The 19926-nt window shown below is 27.2% G+C and overlaps 1 protein-coding gene across 1 annotated transcript; it reads left to right on the top strand.

The window, feature by feature from the left end:
- Positions 1–89: 89 nt before the first annotated feature.
- LOC145831813 (uncharacterized) lies at positions 90–10765 on the top strand. Its single transcript, XM_082939154.1, has 13 exons — positions 90–222; positions 2200–2324; positions 3146–3211; positions 3914–4066; positions 4265–4460; positions 4712–4895; positions 7194–7389; positions 7641–7722; positions 8840–8956; positions 9034–9213; positions 9397–9591; positions 9992–10133; positions 10433–10765. The coding sequence occupies exons 1-13, from the start codon at positions 210–212 to the stop codon at positions 10611–10613; spliced, it is 1830 nt and encodes a 609-aa protein (XP_082795280.1). The 5' UTR covers positions 90–209; the 3' UTR covers positions 10614–10765.
- Positions 10766–19926: the final 9161 nt, after the last annotated feature.

Raw genomic sequence — 19926 nt, 5'->3', positions numbered from 1 at the left:
GAATTTTTTATATATTGCTTTAATATAAGATTTAATTACTTTTTATTAAATCTCATATTAAATATATTAAAATAACAAAACTTTATTTTAGAGTTTTGTTAAGCTTTTAAATAAATTAAATATATAATATAGATGATCTTAAGATCTTTTTGTTCAGTCTAAATCTTCAGCAGAATAAACAGTTAGATGGTAATTAACTACACAATAAGATGCCAATAGACAGTAAGTTTGTAATGTACATTTAATTTTATTGTCTTCTTAGTATTCGTACCTAAATTTAAAATATTCTAAGTATGTTTTTACTGTAATCTAGAACTTTTATATTATGTATTCGAATGCGCTGTACATTTTACAACTAGGTTTCCATCCACTAAATGTAAGGTTACTTTTAAAATAGTTTATAAACTTAAAAGAGTAATTAAATATCGTCGTGATAGAAATAGTAGCATACTTTAACTTGTAAGCTTAAGTTTATTGACATTAGTTTTTAAATATAAGTTTAAATATAAGTTTTTTTGATTAAATTTAAAATGAACTTTTTCTAAGAATTATATAAAATACAACTTTAAACTATGAGTGTCTAAAAACAAGATTTGTCATTTTAAAGCATTCTAATAACTTATATAATAACTTCCTATCTTATTTTTTCTTGATTTTTTATAGTTTAAAGTGGGAGTTCTGTACTAAATAACTAGCTTTTAAATTGCATTCTGGAACGCCTTTTTTTTTATCAGGGTTGCTACACACTCAGGTAAACTTAGGGAATTTTAAAATTATAAAAAATCTCCGGGAAACTCAGGGAGTTTTTATTTTTTCTGAAAATTTCAGGGAATTTTTTTTATAGATCTAAGATGAGATTTAATTAATCCAGTTTTAATATTTTGTTCAAAAAGTTAATATTAATTATTTTTAACTGCTTATTTTGAAATTTTTTAGCCTTTCGGCTAGTTCTTCAATATTCTTACAGTTAACATTGAAGTTTTTTTTTTGAGCTTTAAATTTGTAAATTATCATGACTAAAGATAACCAAAAACAAACATTTTAGTGGTATAAAGTCGTGGTTAAATATGTATTGAAAAGTTACTTATGTAGTTTAATAAAACTTTATTGTACTATAGTTCCTTATTTCTTAAATAAAGTTATTTGTTACAAATACTTGTTTTTAGTAAAAAAAAGTAATTAAAATGTCAAAAAATAAAATAAACTATTGTCTGTTATGTATAAATTTAATTAACATGTTTACACAAAATTGTGCACAGATTTGTTTTTTAATCTCAATTGATTTGACCTTTTAACATTGAATTTTTGAAAACAGTTTTTTTAATTAGTTTAGTAAGCATCTAACGCTGAAGCATACACATACAACCTTCCTTTTATTAATGAAGAAGAAAAATGAACATAAAGTATTAGTAATTTGCGCCAGAAGTAAAACAAAATTTTTAATGATTTGAAAAAAACTCAGGGAAGTTTAAGATTACTCAAGGAGGTTTCTGGTCACTCAGGGAAGATTTTCGACTCAAAGAGTGGCAACCCTGTATATGATCTTAATTTAAATAAATTAAATTGCTTTAAACTATGATCATTGGTTTTAAGTATATAAAAACAACTTTGATATAAGAGCATAAGAACTTGATCTTGTTTTGCATTTTTAGTTTGCGCCTCCCATAAGAAACCTATTACTCTTTATCTTTAACAGGCCATACTTCAAAAACTATATTGAATTTAAAGTTTGTAAAAGTAAATTTGTAGCTTAGTTAAAAACCTCTACAAAGTACAATCAAATTGAAAAAAGTATTTACCCCTATGCCCTTAAGCGCTTTTTTTCAAACATTTATTTTTATATTATTGTATAAGTGTGAAAAATAAAAGGTTTACTTACACAATGTGCTATCAAAACTTTATCTATTTGTTCTTCTTAACTAAGTTTAGTTTTTTAGCTGCTTTAAAAGTAGTTATACTGTAAAAGTCTTGCTCTTAAAACTTATATAATTCTATTTAAAATATAAGAAGCCTAGGCTAAAAGTGAATATCACCTAAAGTCCAACATTTTTTTTTATGTATGAAGTTTGACTTACTTTGGCTCCTTAAAAAAAATATATATTTAAAACTTTGATTACTCTCTTTAAAATATGGTACTTTTCTTTCATTTTAGTTATTGTTTGCTTAATATCACAAGTTCTATATGTAACGCCTTTTCAGAGACATACATTACCTCCTGTGGAGACGATGTAAAAGTTTGGGATACTTCAAATTTAACTCAAACACACAGCCACAAATTTCATGTTGGCAAAGTGGGAAACGTTTGTTGGAATAAAGACAATAATGTTAGTTTTCTTGTTGCTACATAAATAAATATTTTAATACTTAAAACTCAAAATTTTAATTTCGTTTTAAATGGAGAGTGTATACCAGTGAACTTCACATTTTTCTCTTTTGTAAGATCTTTTAGTAACCGCATTTCAACATTTTTTTGTTTCTTAAACGTTGCTTAAATATTTAATGATGTTAGTTTCAAATTATACATGTTAACAAAAGCAGACAAATTAAATTATTTAGTTTATTTTCTTAGGTAAAAGTGTTTATTATTATTATTATTGGAGTTTATTTTGCGAAGATGGACTCGGGCATTAAAACCTGAGCCGCTTAAACAATACACACGAATATTTAATTTTTTTTTAAATAGACTTTTATTATACTGAAACTTTAATTGTTAAACACACGAACACTATTGTATATTTTAACTTACTGATACTCTAAACTAATCAGAATTTACTTTTAATTTAAAAAAAATTACTTTATTAAATAAAAACGACTTTATTACTTACTTTTGTTTGACATAATCTTTTTCAAAGAGAAGACTAACAGCGTTTTAAACAGCTGTGTATCATGATTAAGGTTGAATTAATAAAAATGACTCAAATAAGTTAAAGTAGAAAATAAGTAAGATCAAGTTAAAAATTTTAGTTCAGTTAAGTTAAAAATATTTACAATTTTAAATGTTTTGCGAGACTACGTTTTACAACTTAGTTCTTTTCAACCTGATGTGTTCAAGTTGCGTTATCTATAATTAAAAAAATCTAATATCGTGTAAACTGTAAACAATAGTGTTTCGTAAATTTATAAATAACTTCTTTAAATGTTTCAGGTTTTGTTCAGTTCTGGTTACAACAACAAACACATCATAGTCTCTGAGTTCTCTTCAGGTTTAAACGTAAGCGTTTATTATACAATTAAAAATTTTTGTTATAGACTATTTTTTATTTATTTAGAAAAGTTATATTGTTAATGAAATGTTGTAAGAGTTATTTAGTAACAATTGTGTCTGCTAAGTTTTAAGCATGATTTTTTTTTATTAATGGTTGTTGAATAGTTAAATGTTTAATTAAATAGTAATTAAAATATTTTTTTAGTAAAAAAATATCACTTTAATTTATTCTGTGTATTTTATAAAATTTATCATCATGATTTTGAAAATTACAAATGTTCAATATAAAAGTTTAAAGTTTTTAGTCATACATTTTCTAATGGATACAATCTAAATGGTTTAAAACTCCATTTCATATTTAATTGGTTTAGAAATAAACTTGGCGTAAATTTAAACAAGAAATTTAAAAAATAAACATATAGATTAAAGTGATGATGCATTTAGTTTGTCAAAATGTTTTTTTTTTAAACTTTGTTTGATAAAAAAAGATAAGACTATTCAAGGAGTTTTAATTTTAAAATATAATTTTCTTGTCATTTAGAAATTTAAGGCTAATCAAATTTAACTTTTTAACTCTTCGATAAAAATACTTATTTATTTTTTAAGTATTGTATTTGATATGTATTTAAGTATAATTTTTCCTATGCTTTTTCATAAATAAATACTGTTAACGGCTTTTTTTCTTTAAGCACTATTACTCATCAACAGAAGCTGCAAGAGCTGCAGCTGAAGAGCAGGGAGGAGGAAAAAGTGTGCATGGGAATAAACAGGAGCGGCAGAAAGCTCTTCGCTTGCCACGCCAACTCGAAACTCATCGAAGAGTTCGACACCGGCACCCTGGCGTTGAGGAAAACTCACCAGGTTTGAATGATTTGCATGAAAAATATTCAAGTACTTTAACTTTTAAAGACAGCTATAATGCGATTTGTTTTGATTTTTTTTCAGGTCAGCCTTTTACAACCTCATTTCATAAAAACTGTTAAACAACCCCTTCAACTTCATTCAACCACCTTTTATTTTGCTCTTACGTATTTCAACAACAGTCAATTGTTTTCGCAGAGGCCGAGCAACAGCTCAGCGGCTTCTTGCTTGTCGGTGAGCAAGAACGACTCGATGGTGGCGACGTGCAGCAACAAGGACAACACGATATCGCTGGTGGGTGTCAGCTCGCAGGTGAGGCAGAACGTGCAGGTGTGCGAGGCGCAGACCAACGTCAGGTGCATCAGGTTCTCGCCGTGGAACGACCCCCGTCTAGGTTCGTTTTGCTGACCGCGGAAACTTGTTTTACTTGTTTGCGGACAACGCGTTTGAAAGAACATCAAAAAATAATAATGGGCCTAAAATAAAAGTTATTTTGATGTGTTCGAAGCATAATTTTTTATACAAAGTAACTGTAGAAATGAATGTTTAAAGAGCTTGTTTGTAAAATTGTTAATAAAACTTCTAATAAAGTACTGTTTGTCCTCAAATTAATTTAAATATAGTTTTATCGTTTCTTTTACACAGCAATGGCGTTGGACGACGGGAGCTTGAGTATTTGGGACGCTCACAAGTCGCAGGAGCACCACACTTTTCCCGCCATCCACAGCGGCCCCTGCACCCAGCTGGCCTTCTCCCCCTACAACAACCTGCTGGTGGCGACGGTCGGCATCGATAAAAAGCTCGCCTTGTACGACACTGCCAACAAGCTGTTAGTTGTTTGTTTGTATACTGTTTTAGTGTAGTAAATACAATGTAGTAAAAAATACTTAAAACTGGCTAGGTCAGTATATAAATAAACCAGGGTTGCCAAAAAACATGGAATCCTGGAAAAGCCTGGAATTTGACAACTTAGACTAAAAAAAACCTAGAATTTGAGAAATTTTGAAAAAAAGAACTCTGAACAAAACTCATTAAAAAACCTGGAATTTTAAACAAATTTTACATGTTGAGTAAATTTCGATTAGTCACAAAAAAATCCATCATATAGATAATTTTTTTTTGTTATCACATTTTTTATTATTATTAGAAACACATTTAAAGTAGCTTTACAGTATCTTTTCAATGTTTTTATACTATTTAACACAGTTTCTTACCTTAAACTTAACTTTAAATTAAGAATATTCCCAATAATGTGTACTTTTAAAAACCTGGAGAAAATTTGCCAAAAACATTTGGCAACCCTGGTTTGTAAATACAATAAAAATATTTCAAACAGGGTAGGTCAGTTTATACATAAAAGTTTTTTTAACATGCTTATATAACTAATAAAAAGTTCTGTTTCAGACAAATAATAACAAAAAGTAAAGTACTGGTTTTTCATAGTAATTAGTTTGATACTTTTAACTGTATCTATAGATAATTGTTTGACTGAATATATTACATATCTACGTTCGTGAACGCAATGTTTAAAAATAAAAGTTATGTTAAAAAATAAGTTTCTTGAACTCTTTTTTTTGCAAAAATTATAATATTTAATAAATTTAGTAGCTAGAAGCAGTGTCATCTGCATTTGTATTTGTTGAAAGAGTTTTTTTTTTAACTTAGTAATTTTTCTTTTTTCTTTTATTTCTAAGTGAATATATAGTAATAATGCCCTTATTTATACTGTTTTTTTTTTTCTTTTGATATGAAATAAGATTAAAATATAATAGTAAAAATATAGTATTCATTTTTGTTTCAAAACACAGTTCATCAAAAAATTTAAAGTGTATACAATATTTATTTTTTGTCCGTGTTGTACAATAAGTTGTATGTTTATTAATGAAAATTTAGTTTATTATGTATTTATTGAAACGTATTTCACAAAAAAAGTTATTTTGTTAGGAAGTAATATAAGCTAGAACTTTGTTATTACTAACCTAGTGAATTGTTTGCGTGTATCACTGACAAAAGCTAGAATTTATTGTTTGTTTAAGTCATTGGAACAATGCTCCTACAAACTCCTTAACATTTCAACTTGGCTTTTTGTGGTTCTTTGACCTAACCTAAATAAAACGCTTTATGTTCAAGCTGGTAAAGTGTTTTTTCAAAATTAATTTTCAATTATAGTCACTTTAAGAGCATGTTTTTATAGTAAGTAGGTTTAATTGTTGATTACTTTTGTAAACTTCTTATCTTGATTTAAACCCTTTTATTTTTCAACCTCTATAATGTACAAACAAAATAAAATATATGTGATATTAGAAGCTATGATAAGCTTAGATTGCAACAAGCTTTTGGTTTTTTCTTAATTAAAATAATTTTAGTGTTTACTAGTTACGACTAAAAACTGCCTTACAAAGAATGTTTTGATATATGAGGTTTTTTTTTGAGATACTTAATAAGTAGTTTAAATTTTATATATATTAGGTTTTTCATAGTACTTCAAAACTGAATAATTGAAGTATACTTTATCTTACAAACTTTTCATGATTGTGGTTACGCTTTTTATTTTTAAAGTACAAGTAAAGCTGTAATTCAAAATGTGTCACAGAATGCTAGAATTACCTTTGAACTTGAAATAAAAACTACTATAAGTGTTTTGTACCAAAATTTTGTAGTCAAGTAGCAACACGTTTTATCAAGGAGATGCTTTAAACTAAATAAATTCATTCTTTTTAGAACTTAAGTTTTCAAAGTTTTAATCAACAGTAATTCAACATGTTTTTGCTACATGTGCTGGTTGTTTATCTTTGTACTGAAAATAAATTATACTTAAATTGAGTTTATAATATATTTGCAGCAAAATTTTTGTAAATGTTAGTATAACTAAAATATTTTAAACAAATAATAATTTGATAAAACTATTTTATTAAAGCTACTTAAATAAAAGGTCAATAAACATGTTTTTAAATGCTTATTAACTTAAACTGTTTTAATTGATGTTTACAATAGTATAGTATAAGGTTGTTTGAAGCATTAAAAAACAGTGTTTTCTGGTTTTATCCCAAACCGCTGCGAAAATCTCTGTTAAAACCAACAAAAAAAAAATTAAATTTAAATTTTTAACAACTTAATATCGCAACAGGCCGGTGCAGGATTGCGAGGCGGACCAGCCGCTGATGTCGGTTTGCATCCTCCACAACGGCCACTCTTTGTTCGTGGGAAGCTCGCTCGGCTCCATATACAAGTACGACATGCGCAAGTTCGGTCACGTGATCGACAGGGTGGAGGGAGCCCACCACTCGCCCGTGCACGCCATCGTCAACCAGAACAGGAGGCGGGTTCGTTGAATGTTGTAATGTTTTCGAAATTACCTGTTAATGTGAAGTAAAACTTGATAGTTTAGTATTTAAATAAGTTGTTTGGTTTGGAAATAGTATTTTATTGTTTTCAAATATTTGATTGTTTACCGGAAGCTAACTTCAGTTTTTAAGTTGCCGTAAAGTTTAAATGAATAACAACTTGGTCATGTTGTATTTTGAAACAACGACTTTATTTAGAGTTGGGATTTTATTTATTTTTATCTTTACAGTCAACAAGGCAGTCAACAGCGACGAAAAGCAGCTCGTCAAGCAGAACTTCTGCAAGCAACCCCTCCAGCATCGACCTGCCCCGTTTGTTTTTTACTTTCTTTATAACTTACTTAAACTAAATTAGAACTTTAAGCACATACTCGTTTACTAATTCTAAAAGTTTTCCTTTTATTTTTTTATAGGAAATTAGATACTTATGTACATGATTTGATTGTGATAGATGATGAACTTATTTGTTGCTTTTTTTGTAAACTTGTTATCACCTACAGTAATTAATTAGTACAAAATTTAATCAGAAAATAAACGATAAAGTTTTTCTTTCAAGAAGTATTTTTTATTCTTAAATCAGCTTAAATAGTTTTAATAAACTCATTATTGCTCATTGATGAATAATATTAAATCAGTTTTTGTAAATACCAAAGAGTTTTTTACAGATTTATTTAATTACAAGACGATAGTGTAATAAAATAAAACCCACGCTTTCATTTCTTTCAAAAATATTTGTTCAACAAACATTGCAATTGAAACGCTTTTCTTTGTTTTTGTCAATTGCTTCAAGTTTTTGTTTCTTAAAAATCTCAAGAACTTCAAAAAGTAAGCAAAAAAGATATTTTATTTTTTGTTTGATTTAAGGTGTAAGCTTGTCTCCAAATACTTTTGTTGGTTTGCTTTTGATGAAGTCAAGTTCATTGAGTGCTGCATTAATTTCTTAAGAAACTAATTTACATTGAAGGGCGCTGTCATTTATGTGTATTTAAATTGTTTGGCAGAAAAATAACTTCAATTTTATTTCAAGTTATACTTACTTATAAACAGTTAAATTAAGTTCTGTTGGTAAACACATAATACTGACCAGTTTAAATGTTCAATTTCTTTAGATATATAACAAAAAATTTAATACATTATAAATTTATTTGAAACAGTATGCATGTCTTAAATTATTAATTTTTTGAAAATCAGTTTAAGTACATGAAAAATAAAAACTTAATGTTTTTAAATTTAAGCGTTGTATAAGTGAAAAGCGTTTGAGTAACATAGGACAATAATCAGTACATACTAATTATTTGCCCATCCTCATTTAACTAACAAAATTTTTGATGAACATATTTTAGGCTCGTCAGTTTGTGTCTTAAAATTGGGTTAAAAATTTATACAAACTTGTTGACTCGATGGTTTACTTTGATTTACAATTGTACAGCAAATGGTGGCGAAAAGCTGATGCTGCGACGGATGATGGAGAAAACTTCCCGCCCTTCCGAGTACAGCACCACCTCTTCCTCCAGCGTGTCGAAGTCCATCAGCGAACACGAATTACGTTTGTTCGCATTTGCTTCTACTTTAAGAAAATAACTGTTTTGATTTGTCGTAACATTTAATTTTACCGCTCAACAGTGCCACCCGTCGGCGAAAAGAAAACTTCGACGCCGGTGCAAGCTGCCAAGCTGCAGGCGAAAAGTTCCAACTTCGACTCTCACCTGGACCTGACCACTTCCACCGACGGCGGTTGGGAGAAAAACAACCTGCAGAACCTCAACGTCACCGATTTCAGCAGCGACACCAGCTTCGGTCACGGTTAGATTACGATGATTATTGTAAAAGTTTGAGTAAAATTAAAAATAAATTTTTTGATAATAGTGTAGTGAAATATATTTTTCGTTCATAAATGATTTTAATTTTTACAAAAATTCTACATGATATTACGTTGTGAAAATTTTTAACTCCATCGCATACTTTTAACCTTACACATCAATTCAGGCAACATTTTTCCTGAAAAGAGCAGCGAGAAGAAGATTCCTCGGAGATCTCCGGACGAACTGAAGCTGGACCTTCCGCCGAGAAGTTCATCGCTGAGGACTCCCTCGCCGCTCTCACCACCTTCACCCTTCCCCACCGTCAGAAAATCCAACGGCCCTTCCAGACTCCACGAGAAAGATGTGCAGCCCTCGAACGGTAAGTTGCAATGGAAAAGCTGCAAGTGTAATCTAGATGCAGTTTTATGTTCTAGATTCAATAAAAAAAATATTATAGTTCCCATGTAACCATCCTAAGGTTAAATTTAAAAAACTTATTTTCTATGAATAAAAATAAAAAACATAATGAGAAATTAAAAAATACACATAATATGTATTAGTTAAGCATCATTGAAAATCAAAGAACTAAAAATCTTGAATTAAATCATCATATTATAGAATATGTAAAGAGTAAAACTTCTAATAAAAGATTTTGTATAGTTTTAAGGTGAATGGAAAAATATTAAACTGAGTAATAATTAAATTTATGGTACAAACTAATGCTCACTAATAATAAATAAATTACTTTACTGCTTATAAAAACATTCATATTAATTTAGGTGATGGAGACACTGTTCATAATAATTTTAAAGAAGAACAAATAAAGAAATCAAATAATTCAAATAATTTACCAAATGGGGGAGAAAATTTTCAAATTGGAATTATAAGAGACCTTATCAAAGATTCAGAAGACAGAATATTGTTAGTGTTTAGTAATACATATTTTGTGTAACGTTATTAGATAAGGTTTAAGATTTTTATTATTGTTTGAATAAAGATTTAAAACAAGATGAAGATCAATGTTTTTTATTTTGTTACTTAATTATTAAAGTTTTATTGAAAAAATAAAATTAAAAAGTTAGTGTGTTTTACGCTAGGTTAACCTAAATGATTGTAACTAATAAAAAAATTTTTTAGTTAAAGTTTTTATGTTTGTTAAATTAATTTCTTGTAACACAATACACTACTTCATGTAAAAATCATAAAAACTTTAATTTCAGAGACAACTTCAACGAAGTGTACAGTCAGTTGGAAGCTTGCGTGGCGCGGAACGCCATCGACATCGAAGATCGGATAGACGCCAGGTTCGACGCGCTGGCAAGTAAATTAATTGCAGAAAACAAACAGTTGAGAGAGGAAAACGAAAAGTTACGGCAAAACCAACGGAGATTTCCGTTTTAGGATACTTTTTTTTTTGTTGAATCCGGTTTATTTTAATTTGATATTAGTATTCTGAATACGTACACATGCCAAAATTAAGATATTTTGTTCATTTTAATAAGTTTCAATATTTATTTGAAATACATTTAGCACAAATTTATTACTATTTGTTCCTCAACTTTTATAACACATTTATAAATTCAAACTAGTGTTTACCAAAGTATAAACTTCTAAGATAAACAATCGTTTTATTGTTTTACTAGTATTTTTTACTTTACAACTCGATTTTGTTAAAAAGTGTCTTTAAATTTCTTTATTATGCTTTCAAAATATTTTTGTAGATTTAAAATTCTGTTTTAATTTGCCTTAGAAACCTCTTTTTGTTAAGTTTAAAAATAACTTTATTTTTACAAACTAAATGAGATTTTGTCAATAAAGTAGTCTTTTTGTAACTTTGCCGTTAGTAAGTGGATTTTACTGTTTAAATTATACATTTCAAGTTCTTCTAATTAACAGATTAGACTTTTTTACTAAACTTGTAAACGATTTAATTTTTTATAACTGTTTTTTAATAAAGCTATTAAAAAGAGTATGCTTTGTCCAGATAAATAATTTCATAAATTAAAATCAATCGTTCTATGTTTTCATTTTATCTAACATATAAAGGTTTTTTGTAATTAGAAAGCTTTTTTTTACTTTTAAATAAGTTTCACCTACATTTTCAACCATTAAAACAAAATTAAGTTTATGTCATTTCATTCTGGGCGGGCATTCGGTAATTAACTTTTTTGGTGATTAGAAAGTTAAACAAAGAACTTATGAATTGTTTAATAAAATTATTCTTATCATCTAAAGAAGTTTTGTTTCTTTTATGCTTTAAGTATTTTTGAGTTTAAAGGCGCCCAATAAATTTAATTTGTTGTTTAAAACTTACCAAGAAATATTTTTAATTTTTCGTCAAAATTAATGCTTGCAACAACTTAATAGAGCTTAGAAATAGATGTCATTCCTTATTTTTTTAAAACAATACATTTAAACTAACCAGAACAATCTGTAAAAATTTTAACACGGTTGCCAATTTTTTTTTTTCTTTAAAGTAACAAGTTTTTTTAGTGGTTAATTTACTGCTCATGGCTCCCCTCTTACCCCTTTGCTGCTCGTGTCCCCCGTGTTTCGTCATGACCCACTTTGGAAAACCCTGGTCTAGACTGTAAATTTCTGGTAGGCAACTCTTTTAGTCGGCTGGCAAAATTAAAAAAAAATTTTGTCCTTGGCGGGCCTGGGCATTTCAGGTTGATCAAAAACACGAAAAATAATAAAAATCAAACTTGTTTCGACAAAATACTAATTTATATGGCTTTTCTCACTATATCTAGTATAAATTTAAAATATCCTGTAAATTGTGTCTAAGACATATTTCTGTTGCTTTTCATTTTTAATCACAGCAAAACTAGTATAATTTTTACGTTTTTGTTTAGCAGGACATATTTACATGCTCTCATCATTTACATTTTGAGGTCCCAATTCCACATATATTTAAAATTTTGGCCGCCAGTTATTTTCAATCCGTACGCTGACGTTGCCCACCCATAGTCTAGATATTTTAAAAAATTGTTAAATGCAGGGTTGCTACTACATGATTGAAATATATTGTCCTGAGTGTCTTTAAACTGTCCTTACTCAACTAGAGTATTTTTAGTTTCTTTAAAAATGTTTTCTTACTTTTGAAAATTTGATAAAAACCAAGTTCTTCAACAAAATTAGTTATAAAATTACAGAGTATTGCGATTAGGTTATCTAAATCTCATTTAGATTCTTAAAAAAATGTTTTGTTACTTATAAAAAACTTTAAACTACCCTGAGTTAAAAAAATCAAAAATATACCGAGTTGGCCGAAGTATAAAAAATGAGTTAGAATTTATTACAACATAAAAAATAGTATAACATTTAGGCGGGTTCACGGAATTCGGACAGTTCAAGTTTCGACAGTTCGAATTTCTTAATAAAATCTTTAAAAACAACTAAAGAGGTAATACGTATTAAACTAAATAAAATATCCGTATGTTTGTCTAATCAATATCTAAAAATAGTTTCAGTTTGTTGAAAAAAAAAATTGGAGATATTCCTTAATTATTTCAAAGTTTAGTAAAATATAGCTAGCTGCTTATAATTTTTATTTTAATAAATATTTTTTTTCTTCAAATTGTGCTTTTTGAGTTGTGGCTCTCCAACATTTTTTCGATATTTAGCAATGTCAAAATTTGAGTTGTACGAATTTAAATAGTCATGTAACCAAATTGAGCAATAATTTTATTCACGTTTTAAGTTAAATATTTAACAAAAACTTAATTGTAAAAAAGTGATCTTTTACACAACTTAAACATTTATAAATTTATATATTCAATAAATTTATCAAATGAACTAATGAAAACTGTATCAGTTTTATAAAAAAGTGTTATAAGCTTAAACTTAACCAATAAATAACCAGAAGAAGGATTAATAAAAGGAAAAAAAATAAATAATCAGACATAGAGAGTGTAAAAACTATTTAAAATCTTTAAATTAACATAGAGGTTTTCTGTGTTTATTTTTTTTCTTTTTTATTGCCTAAAACGTAACTTGTCATTTAAGCTGTAAATAAAGTCTTATTAAGTTGGTGTTTTTGTAATTAAAGAAATTTAATACACTAAACAAATAAACAGTGGTAAAACTATGTTGATCGTTGAATAAATTTTAAAACATAGCACTCTCTTCTTCAGAAAAAAAATTGTTAGCACTTGATAGTTGTGTTATTCAACGTAAGACGAACCAAACAGACATTATTATTTAGTTAGAATAACTGGTTGACCACCTGAATATAATTTTTTTACTTCACTTCATACATTATCAAAAAAATTAAAAATGTGCAAATTTCATTTAGTAGAGTAATAAAGAAAATATATTTTTTTAAATTCATTTACATAAAAAGGTATTTGTATTATTTTTTAATACATACTTTTCACTGAATAAATTGTTTACTCTTTTATATTCATTACGCAATACTACTTTATTCTATTTTCACAGAGATTGCTTTAAACAAATAGAAAAGGAAAGTTTGTCACTAGGTCTAGGAAATTAATTTTAAAAAATTTTTATCACTTTGTTCTTTGAGTAAAAAACTACAGGATGTGTAGTTGATTTCAGAGAAAACTAACTAGTAACTTTCATTACTTTCAGGTTTTTTTATTTTTGCCTGATAAAAAGCAACTAGAGAAACGAAACTTTTTTTTTTGATTTTTACTTTTTTGAAATTTAACATTCACTTTTAAAAAAATTAAGCAACAAATTACAACCTAATCCAATAAAAAAGGTTTGTTTTTTTACTAAACAATGTTTTTACTTAACTATCTAAGCTTCTTTTTCCTCGTCTTCTTCTTTTAATTTCCAGCACAGTAAGTAGAAAAGCAGTTAAAACACACTTCTGGCGTTACTATGCTAGTTGCTAAATCTAATTATATCTATTATTTTTTATATTGCAATATAATCTTATATACCATCTGTTTCAAAATAAAAAAGACAAGGGTAGTAACAAAAAAAGTTCTTTGTCATTATAAGATCTACTTTCTATTATATTAGATAGATTTTTAATTTTGTTAGCTCGAAATCTGAAACGATAACTTTTCATAAAATAAAAGCATTGAATATATGCTCTATGTGTTAAATTTTCTTTGATAATATGTTTGCAGTTTTTAGCAAATCTCATGCTAGTGAAAATTTATTGTTTTCCTTAAAAGAATTTGTTACGATTTTAAGAATATAAGTTTTAAACACATCATTTTTTCATCCTTTGATTAACAATTTTTTTGTAAATTTATTGCAATTCAGACTAACACAGACTAGTTTTTGCTTTAAAGGGCAAAATCGTTGTAAATTGAAATGACTTAGTAACAAAAAATAAACTTTTTTAAGTATATTATAATTAAAAAACATAAACAGTTGTCGACGGCGAATGCGTACTTATATGACTGTTGCTTTGGTATTTTTTGCATTTGCTGTTCGAACCAGAGGCGTGTTTTGATTGGTTCCTGGTACCTGTGTAGCCCACAAAAAAAAAAACTTAATTTATTTACTTTAACCTTAGATTTTGAACAGAACTTTTACACACGTTAATAGATATGGTTGTGAATTATTGTTCAACTTTAAAACAATGAATGTTGAATTTTTGAGAAAGAAATTTTACTTATGATTTTGAATAACGAGTGTGAAGTTAGCTTGAATAAACTTTTAAAAAAATGTCCAAACTTTAGATCCTTTAGCTAGTGCCTTGCTATAAGCTGAACTATATTTTTAAAATGTTGTAGTGTTATAGTTTTCTTTATAAAATTTAACAGCCTAATTGAAATAAAAAACTTTTTTTAGAGAGCTTTAAGTTTTTATATGTCTATAACTTAACTAAATAAATGTATTGAATGCAACAGAGTTGCCACAAAACCTACGATCCTGGAAAAACCTTGAATTTGAGAAATTTTGAAAAAAAAAAGGAAAAACATAAATCTTTGAACAAAAATAATTAAAAATCCTGGAAAAAACTAGAATTTTAAACAATATCACACTTAAAGTAGTAAAATTTTGGTTTGAACTAATAAATTTGTCATTATCAAAAGTTTTTTTATTAAAATAGAAATATAAAGTAGCTTTAAAGTATCTTTTCTATTTTGTTATACTACTTAACACAGTTTTTTTTTTACTTTTAATTTAATTTATAATTAAAACTAAACCTAAAAACGTGTACTTTTAAATTCCAGGAAGAATTTTAAAAAAAGTGAAGAAAGTTTTTTAAAAACCAAAGGCAACCCTGATGCAATGTTTTTAAAACTAAAGCTATTATTTTACTTCAATGTTAATTTAAAAGTTTGAAAACACTTGATAACTTATATTTTATAATTTTTGTTTAATAGCATTTAAGAGTTGGGTTATGATAGTGAGACTCCTTTACAGTTTTTTGCTTTAATATTTTTCTATTTTATTTGGTTATTTTATTTTTTCAAGTGTTTTATTCTAATTTTATTCACTAAAACTGAACATATTATTTTAACTACTCAACTACACATAAATAAAGATAAGTTTTAAATTTTTCTCAAAAATTTCAATTATTAAAAATATTCTATCTTTTTTGTGTATGTGTCGACCACTGGGATTGATCTTGCAATGTTCAGCTCAAAATTTTTGAAAACCATTAATAGGTTCCCTACACTACACCATCAGTCCAAGCTTATCTTTTAAAAATACACTAGTTTTAATATTTAGTTTGATGTCAAAACCCTAATTTTATATGGTAGTAGTTTAACTAATATACAGATGAAATTAATTCTAACTAAATTATTAAGATACGTGATTCCAAACAATGGTTCAATCAACTTGGCTCTAAAACCTAGAACTACAAATAGACTTTTTTACTTAGTCTTCTAATGTTTTTGTTTATAGCTAATAAAAGAATAAATTGCTGTTGAACATGTAAAAAATATGCTACCCCACTTATAAAGGTCTAGAAACGCCCCTGGTTTGAAATATTAATTTTTATAACATAACAAAAAATGTTTAGTGTTTGTTTTCATTGTAGTTTATATTTTATAAAAACGTTAATAAATTAAGTTTAAGTAATAATATAGAATTCTTAAAAAACAAATGGATCATTAATTTTCTTTTTATCAGGCAAAATTAAAAAAAACCTGAAAGTAATGAAAGTTACTAGTTAGTTTTCTCTGAAATCAACTACACATCCTGTAGTTTTTTACTCAAAGAACAAAGTGATAAAAACTTTTTAAAATTAATTTCCTAGACCTAGTGACAAACTTTCCTTTTCTATTTGTTTAAAGCAATCTCTGTGAAAATAGAATAAAGTAGTATTGCGTAATGAATATAAAAGAGTGAACAATTTATTCAGTGAAAAGTATGTATTAAAAAATAATACAAATACCTTTTTATGTAAATGAATTTAAAAAAATATATTTTCTTTTTTAGTCTACTAAATGAAATTTGCACATTTTTAATTTTTTTGATAATGCATGAAGTGAAGTAAAAAAATTATATTCAGGTGGTCAACCAGTTATTCTAACTAAATAATAATGTCTGTTTGGTTCTTCTTACGTTGAATAACACAACTATCAAGTGCTAACAATTTTTTTTCTGAAGAAGAGAGTGCTATGTTTTAAAATGTATTCAACGATCAACATAGTTTTACCACTGTTTATTTGTTTAGTGTACTAGATTTTTTTACTTACAAAAACACCAACTTAATAAGACTTTGTTTACAGCTTAAATGACAAGTTACGTTTTAGGCAATAAAAAAGAAGAAAAGAAAACACAGAAAACCTCTATGTTAGTTTAAAGATTTTAAATAGTTTTTACACTCTCTATGTCTGATTATTTATTTTTTTTCCTTTTATTAATCCTTCTTCTGGTTATTTATTGGTTAAATTTAAGCTTATAACACTTTTTAGCTTTTTTATAAAAATGTTACAGTTTTCATTAGTTCATTTGATAAATTTATTGAATATATAAATTTATAAATGTTTAAGTTGTGTAAAAGATCACTTTTTTACAATTAAGTTTTTGTTAAATATTTAACTTAAAACGTGAATAAAATTATTGCTCAATTTGGTTACATGACTATTTAAATTCGTACGACTCAAATTTTGACATTGCTAAATATTAAAAAAAAATTTGGATAGCCACAACTCAAAAAGCACCAGTGAAGAAAAAATAAAATAAAAATTATAAGCAGCTATGATATACTAAATTTTAAATTAGTTTAGCCATATGTCTATTTATTTTTTCAACAAAATAAAACTTTTTTAGGTATTGACTAAAGAATCATATGGATATTTTATTTAGTTTAATATAATTTAATGTTTATACATTGATATATAATTTAGTTTAATACATATTACCTCTTTAGTTGTGTTTAAAGATTTTATTAAGAAGTTTGAATTGTCGAAACTTGAACTGTCGGAATTCCGTGCACCCGCCTAATTGTTATACTATTTTTTATGTTGTAATAAATTCTAACTCATTTTTTATACTTCGGCCAACTCTTTATATTTTTTCTTTTTTTTAACTCAGGGTAGTTTTAAGTTTTTTATAAGTATCAGAACATTTTTTTAAAAATCTAAATGAGATTTAGTTAACCTAATCGCAATACTCTGTAATTTTATAACTAGTTTTGTTGAAGAACTTGGTTTTTATTAAATTTTCAAAAGTAATAAAAATTTTTTAAAGGAACTAAAAATACTCTAGTTGATTCAGGACAGTTTAAAGACACTCAGGACAATATATTTCAATCATATAGTAGTAACCCTGCATTTAACAATGTCTTAAAATATCTAGACTATGGGTGGGCAACGTCAGCGTACGGATTGAAAATAACTGGCGGCCAAAATTCTAAATATATGTGGAATTTGGACCGAAAAATGTAAAAACGCGGCCTGAGAGCATGTAAATATGTCCTGCTAAACAAAAACGTAAAAATTACACTAGTTTTGCTGTGATTAAAAATGAAAACCAACAGAAATATGTCTTAGATACAATTTAGAGGATAATTTAAATTTATACTAGATATAGTTAGAAAAATCAAATAAAATTAGTATTTTGTCGAAATAAGTTTGTTTTTTATCATTTTTCGTGTTTTTGATCAACCTGAAATGCCCAGGCCCGCCAAGGACAAAATTTTTCTAAATTTTGCCAGTCTTCTAAAAGAGTTGCCTACCAGAAATTTACAGTCTAGACCAGGGTTTTCCAAAGTGGGTCATGACGAAACACCGGGGACACGAGCAGCAAAGGGGTAAGAGGGGAGCCATGAGCAGTAAAGTAGCCACAGGGGGCATGAGTTCATAATTTGAAACTTACACTAGATATTCTTGAGTTGCAGATGCAGAGCGAAAAAAAAAGGTGTTTTTGAGTAATGTTGTTGAAAGGGCCATGGCTTTTTTAATTTATTTAAAGGGTCCATTTGCAAAAAAGTTTGGGAAATCCTGGTCTAGACTAATATTTGTTCCAACCACCATAGCTGTACGCAAAGTTAAAACTATCGTTTCTAGAACATAGGGTTTCAACAATCGTGTCGCTTTCTCAGTGCTGTCTGTTTCTACAATAGCAAAATTGCTTCCGGCAAGGGTTCCCTATTTTTCATGGTTTCGTCATAGTAATTTTTTTAAGTTACCGAAGTTATATTAAATTTCTAGCTTTATCTTTCAAAACTAGTTTATTCTCTTAGAAAAAGGAAACATATAGGTTGTTTGTAGTATACTCAAACTGTTATTTTAAGACCCCTGCTCAAAACAGACCCTGCAAATTTATCTAATAAACTAGCTGTGAAAAACCAGGAATTATTGAATACTGTACAGTACAAATATCACGTCATACTGTTTTTTGTATCAATTTCAAGCAAAATACTATTTATTTTAGACCGTAATAGCTGAATATTAAAAACACTTTTTTTTATGTTTTTACGTATCTTCTGTTTTATTTTTAATCGACTTTTCTTGATAAACTATATAAAAGCCCTTTATGTGGGCTCACAGGAAAATAATTATGTTCAAATTATTATTGTTATTATATTTTTTATTGCGCAATGTTGGACTCAGCCATCAAAACCTGAGCCACTTAAACAGGACACGCAAAAAGAAAAAGAAAATAAACTTATATTTAACACTTAAAGATAAGTTATATATATATATAGAAAAACATAGTTTAAATGAAAACACAAGTTAAACACAATATGATATACAAATGAACTAAATTAAAAAAAATCATTTTATATATTACTTAGTGCACACAATAAAGAAGTTTGTCTAAAATCATCGCTTATAAAACATAATTCATAATTACAAAATAAATGAAAGTAAACCTCAGTCTGTAATCACATTATTTTCTATTGGAAACAATATATATAAACATCAACAAATTTAAAGGGATCAAACTGTGCTAAAAGACACTTTAAGTAGTGATAAGAAGTTCGACACTAAAGTACATGATTCCAAAGATAATCATTTAGATGAAGCTTCACACTTAGAAGCATCACTTTCTAGTAATGATTTAGATTCAGATATTTCAAATGAAAATTCAAATTCAGAAGTTTCAAATGAAGACTTAGATTCAGATGTTCTAAACGAAGATTTTAAATCAGATGCATTAGAAGAAAACTCAAATTCAGAAGTTTCAAATAAAGATTTAGATTCAGAAGTTTTGAATGTAGACTTGGATTCAGAATTTTCAAATGAAGCTTCAGAAGTTTCAAGTGAAGATTTAGATTCAGAAGTTTCAAGTGAAGATTTAGATTCAGAAGTTTCAAGTGAAG

The sequence above is a fragment of the Thalia democratica genome, chromosome 3, assembly GCF_965202585.1.
Source record: "Thalia democratica chromosome 3, ktThaDemo2.hap1.1, whole genome shotgun sequence".
In the NCBI taxonomy this organism is placed as follows: Eukaryota; Metazoa; Chordata; class Thaliacea; order Salpida; family Salpidae; genus Thalia; species Thalia democratica.
The sequence above is the reverse complement of the archived record's forward strand: the minus strand, read 5'-3'. Positions and strand labels throughout refer to the sequence as shown.

Excerpts from the sequence above, each read along its gene's own strand:
- LOC145831813 (XM_082939154.1), top strand. Across the intron at positions 2,325-3,145 it reads GTTGGAATAAAGACAATAAT|GTTTTGTTCAGTTCTGGTTA; the intron begins GTTAGTTTTCTT and ends TAAATGTTTCAG. Across the intron at positions 8,957-9,033 it reads CATCAGCGAACACGAATTAC|TGCCACCCGTCGGCGAAAAG; the intron begins GTTTGTTCGCAT and ends ACCGCTCAACAG.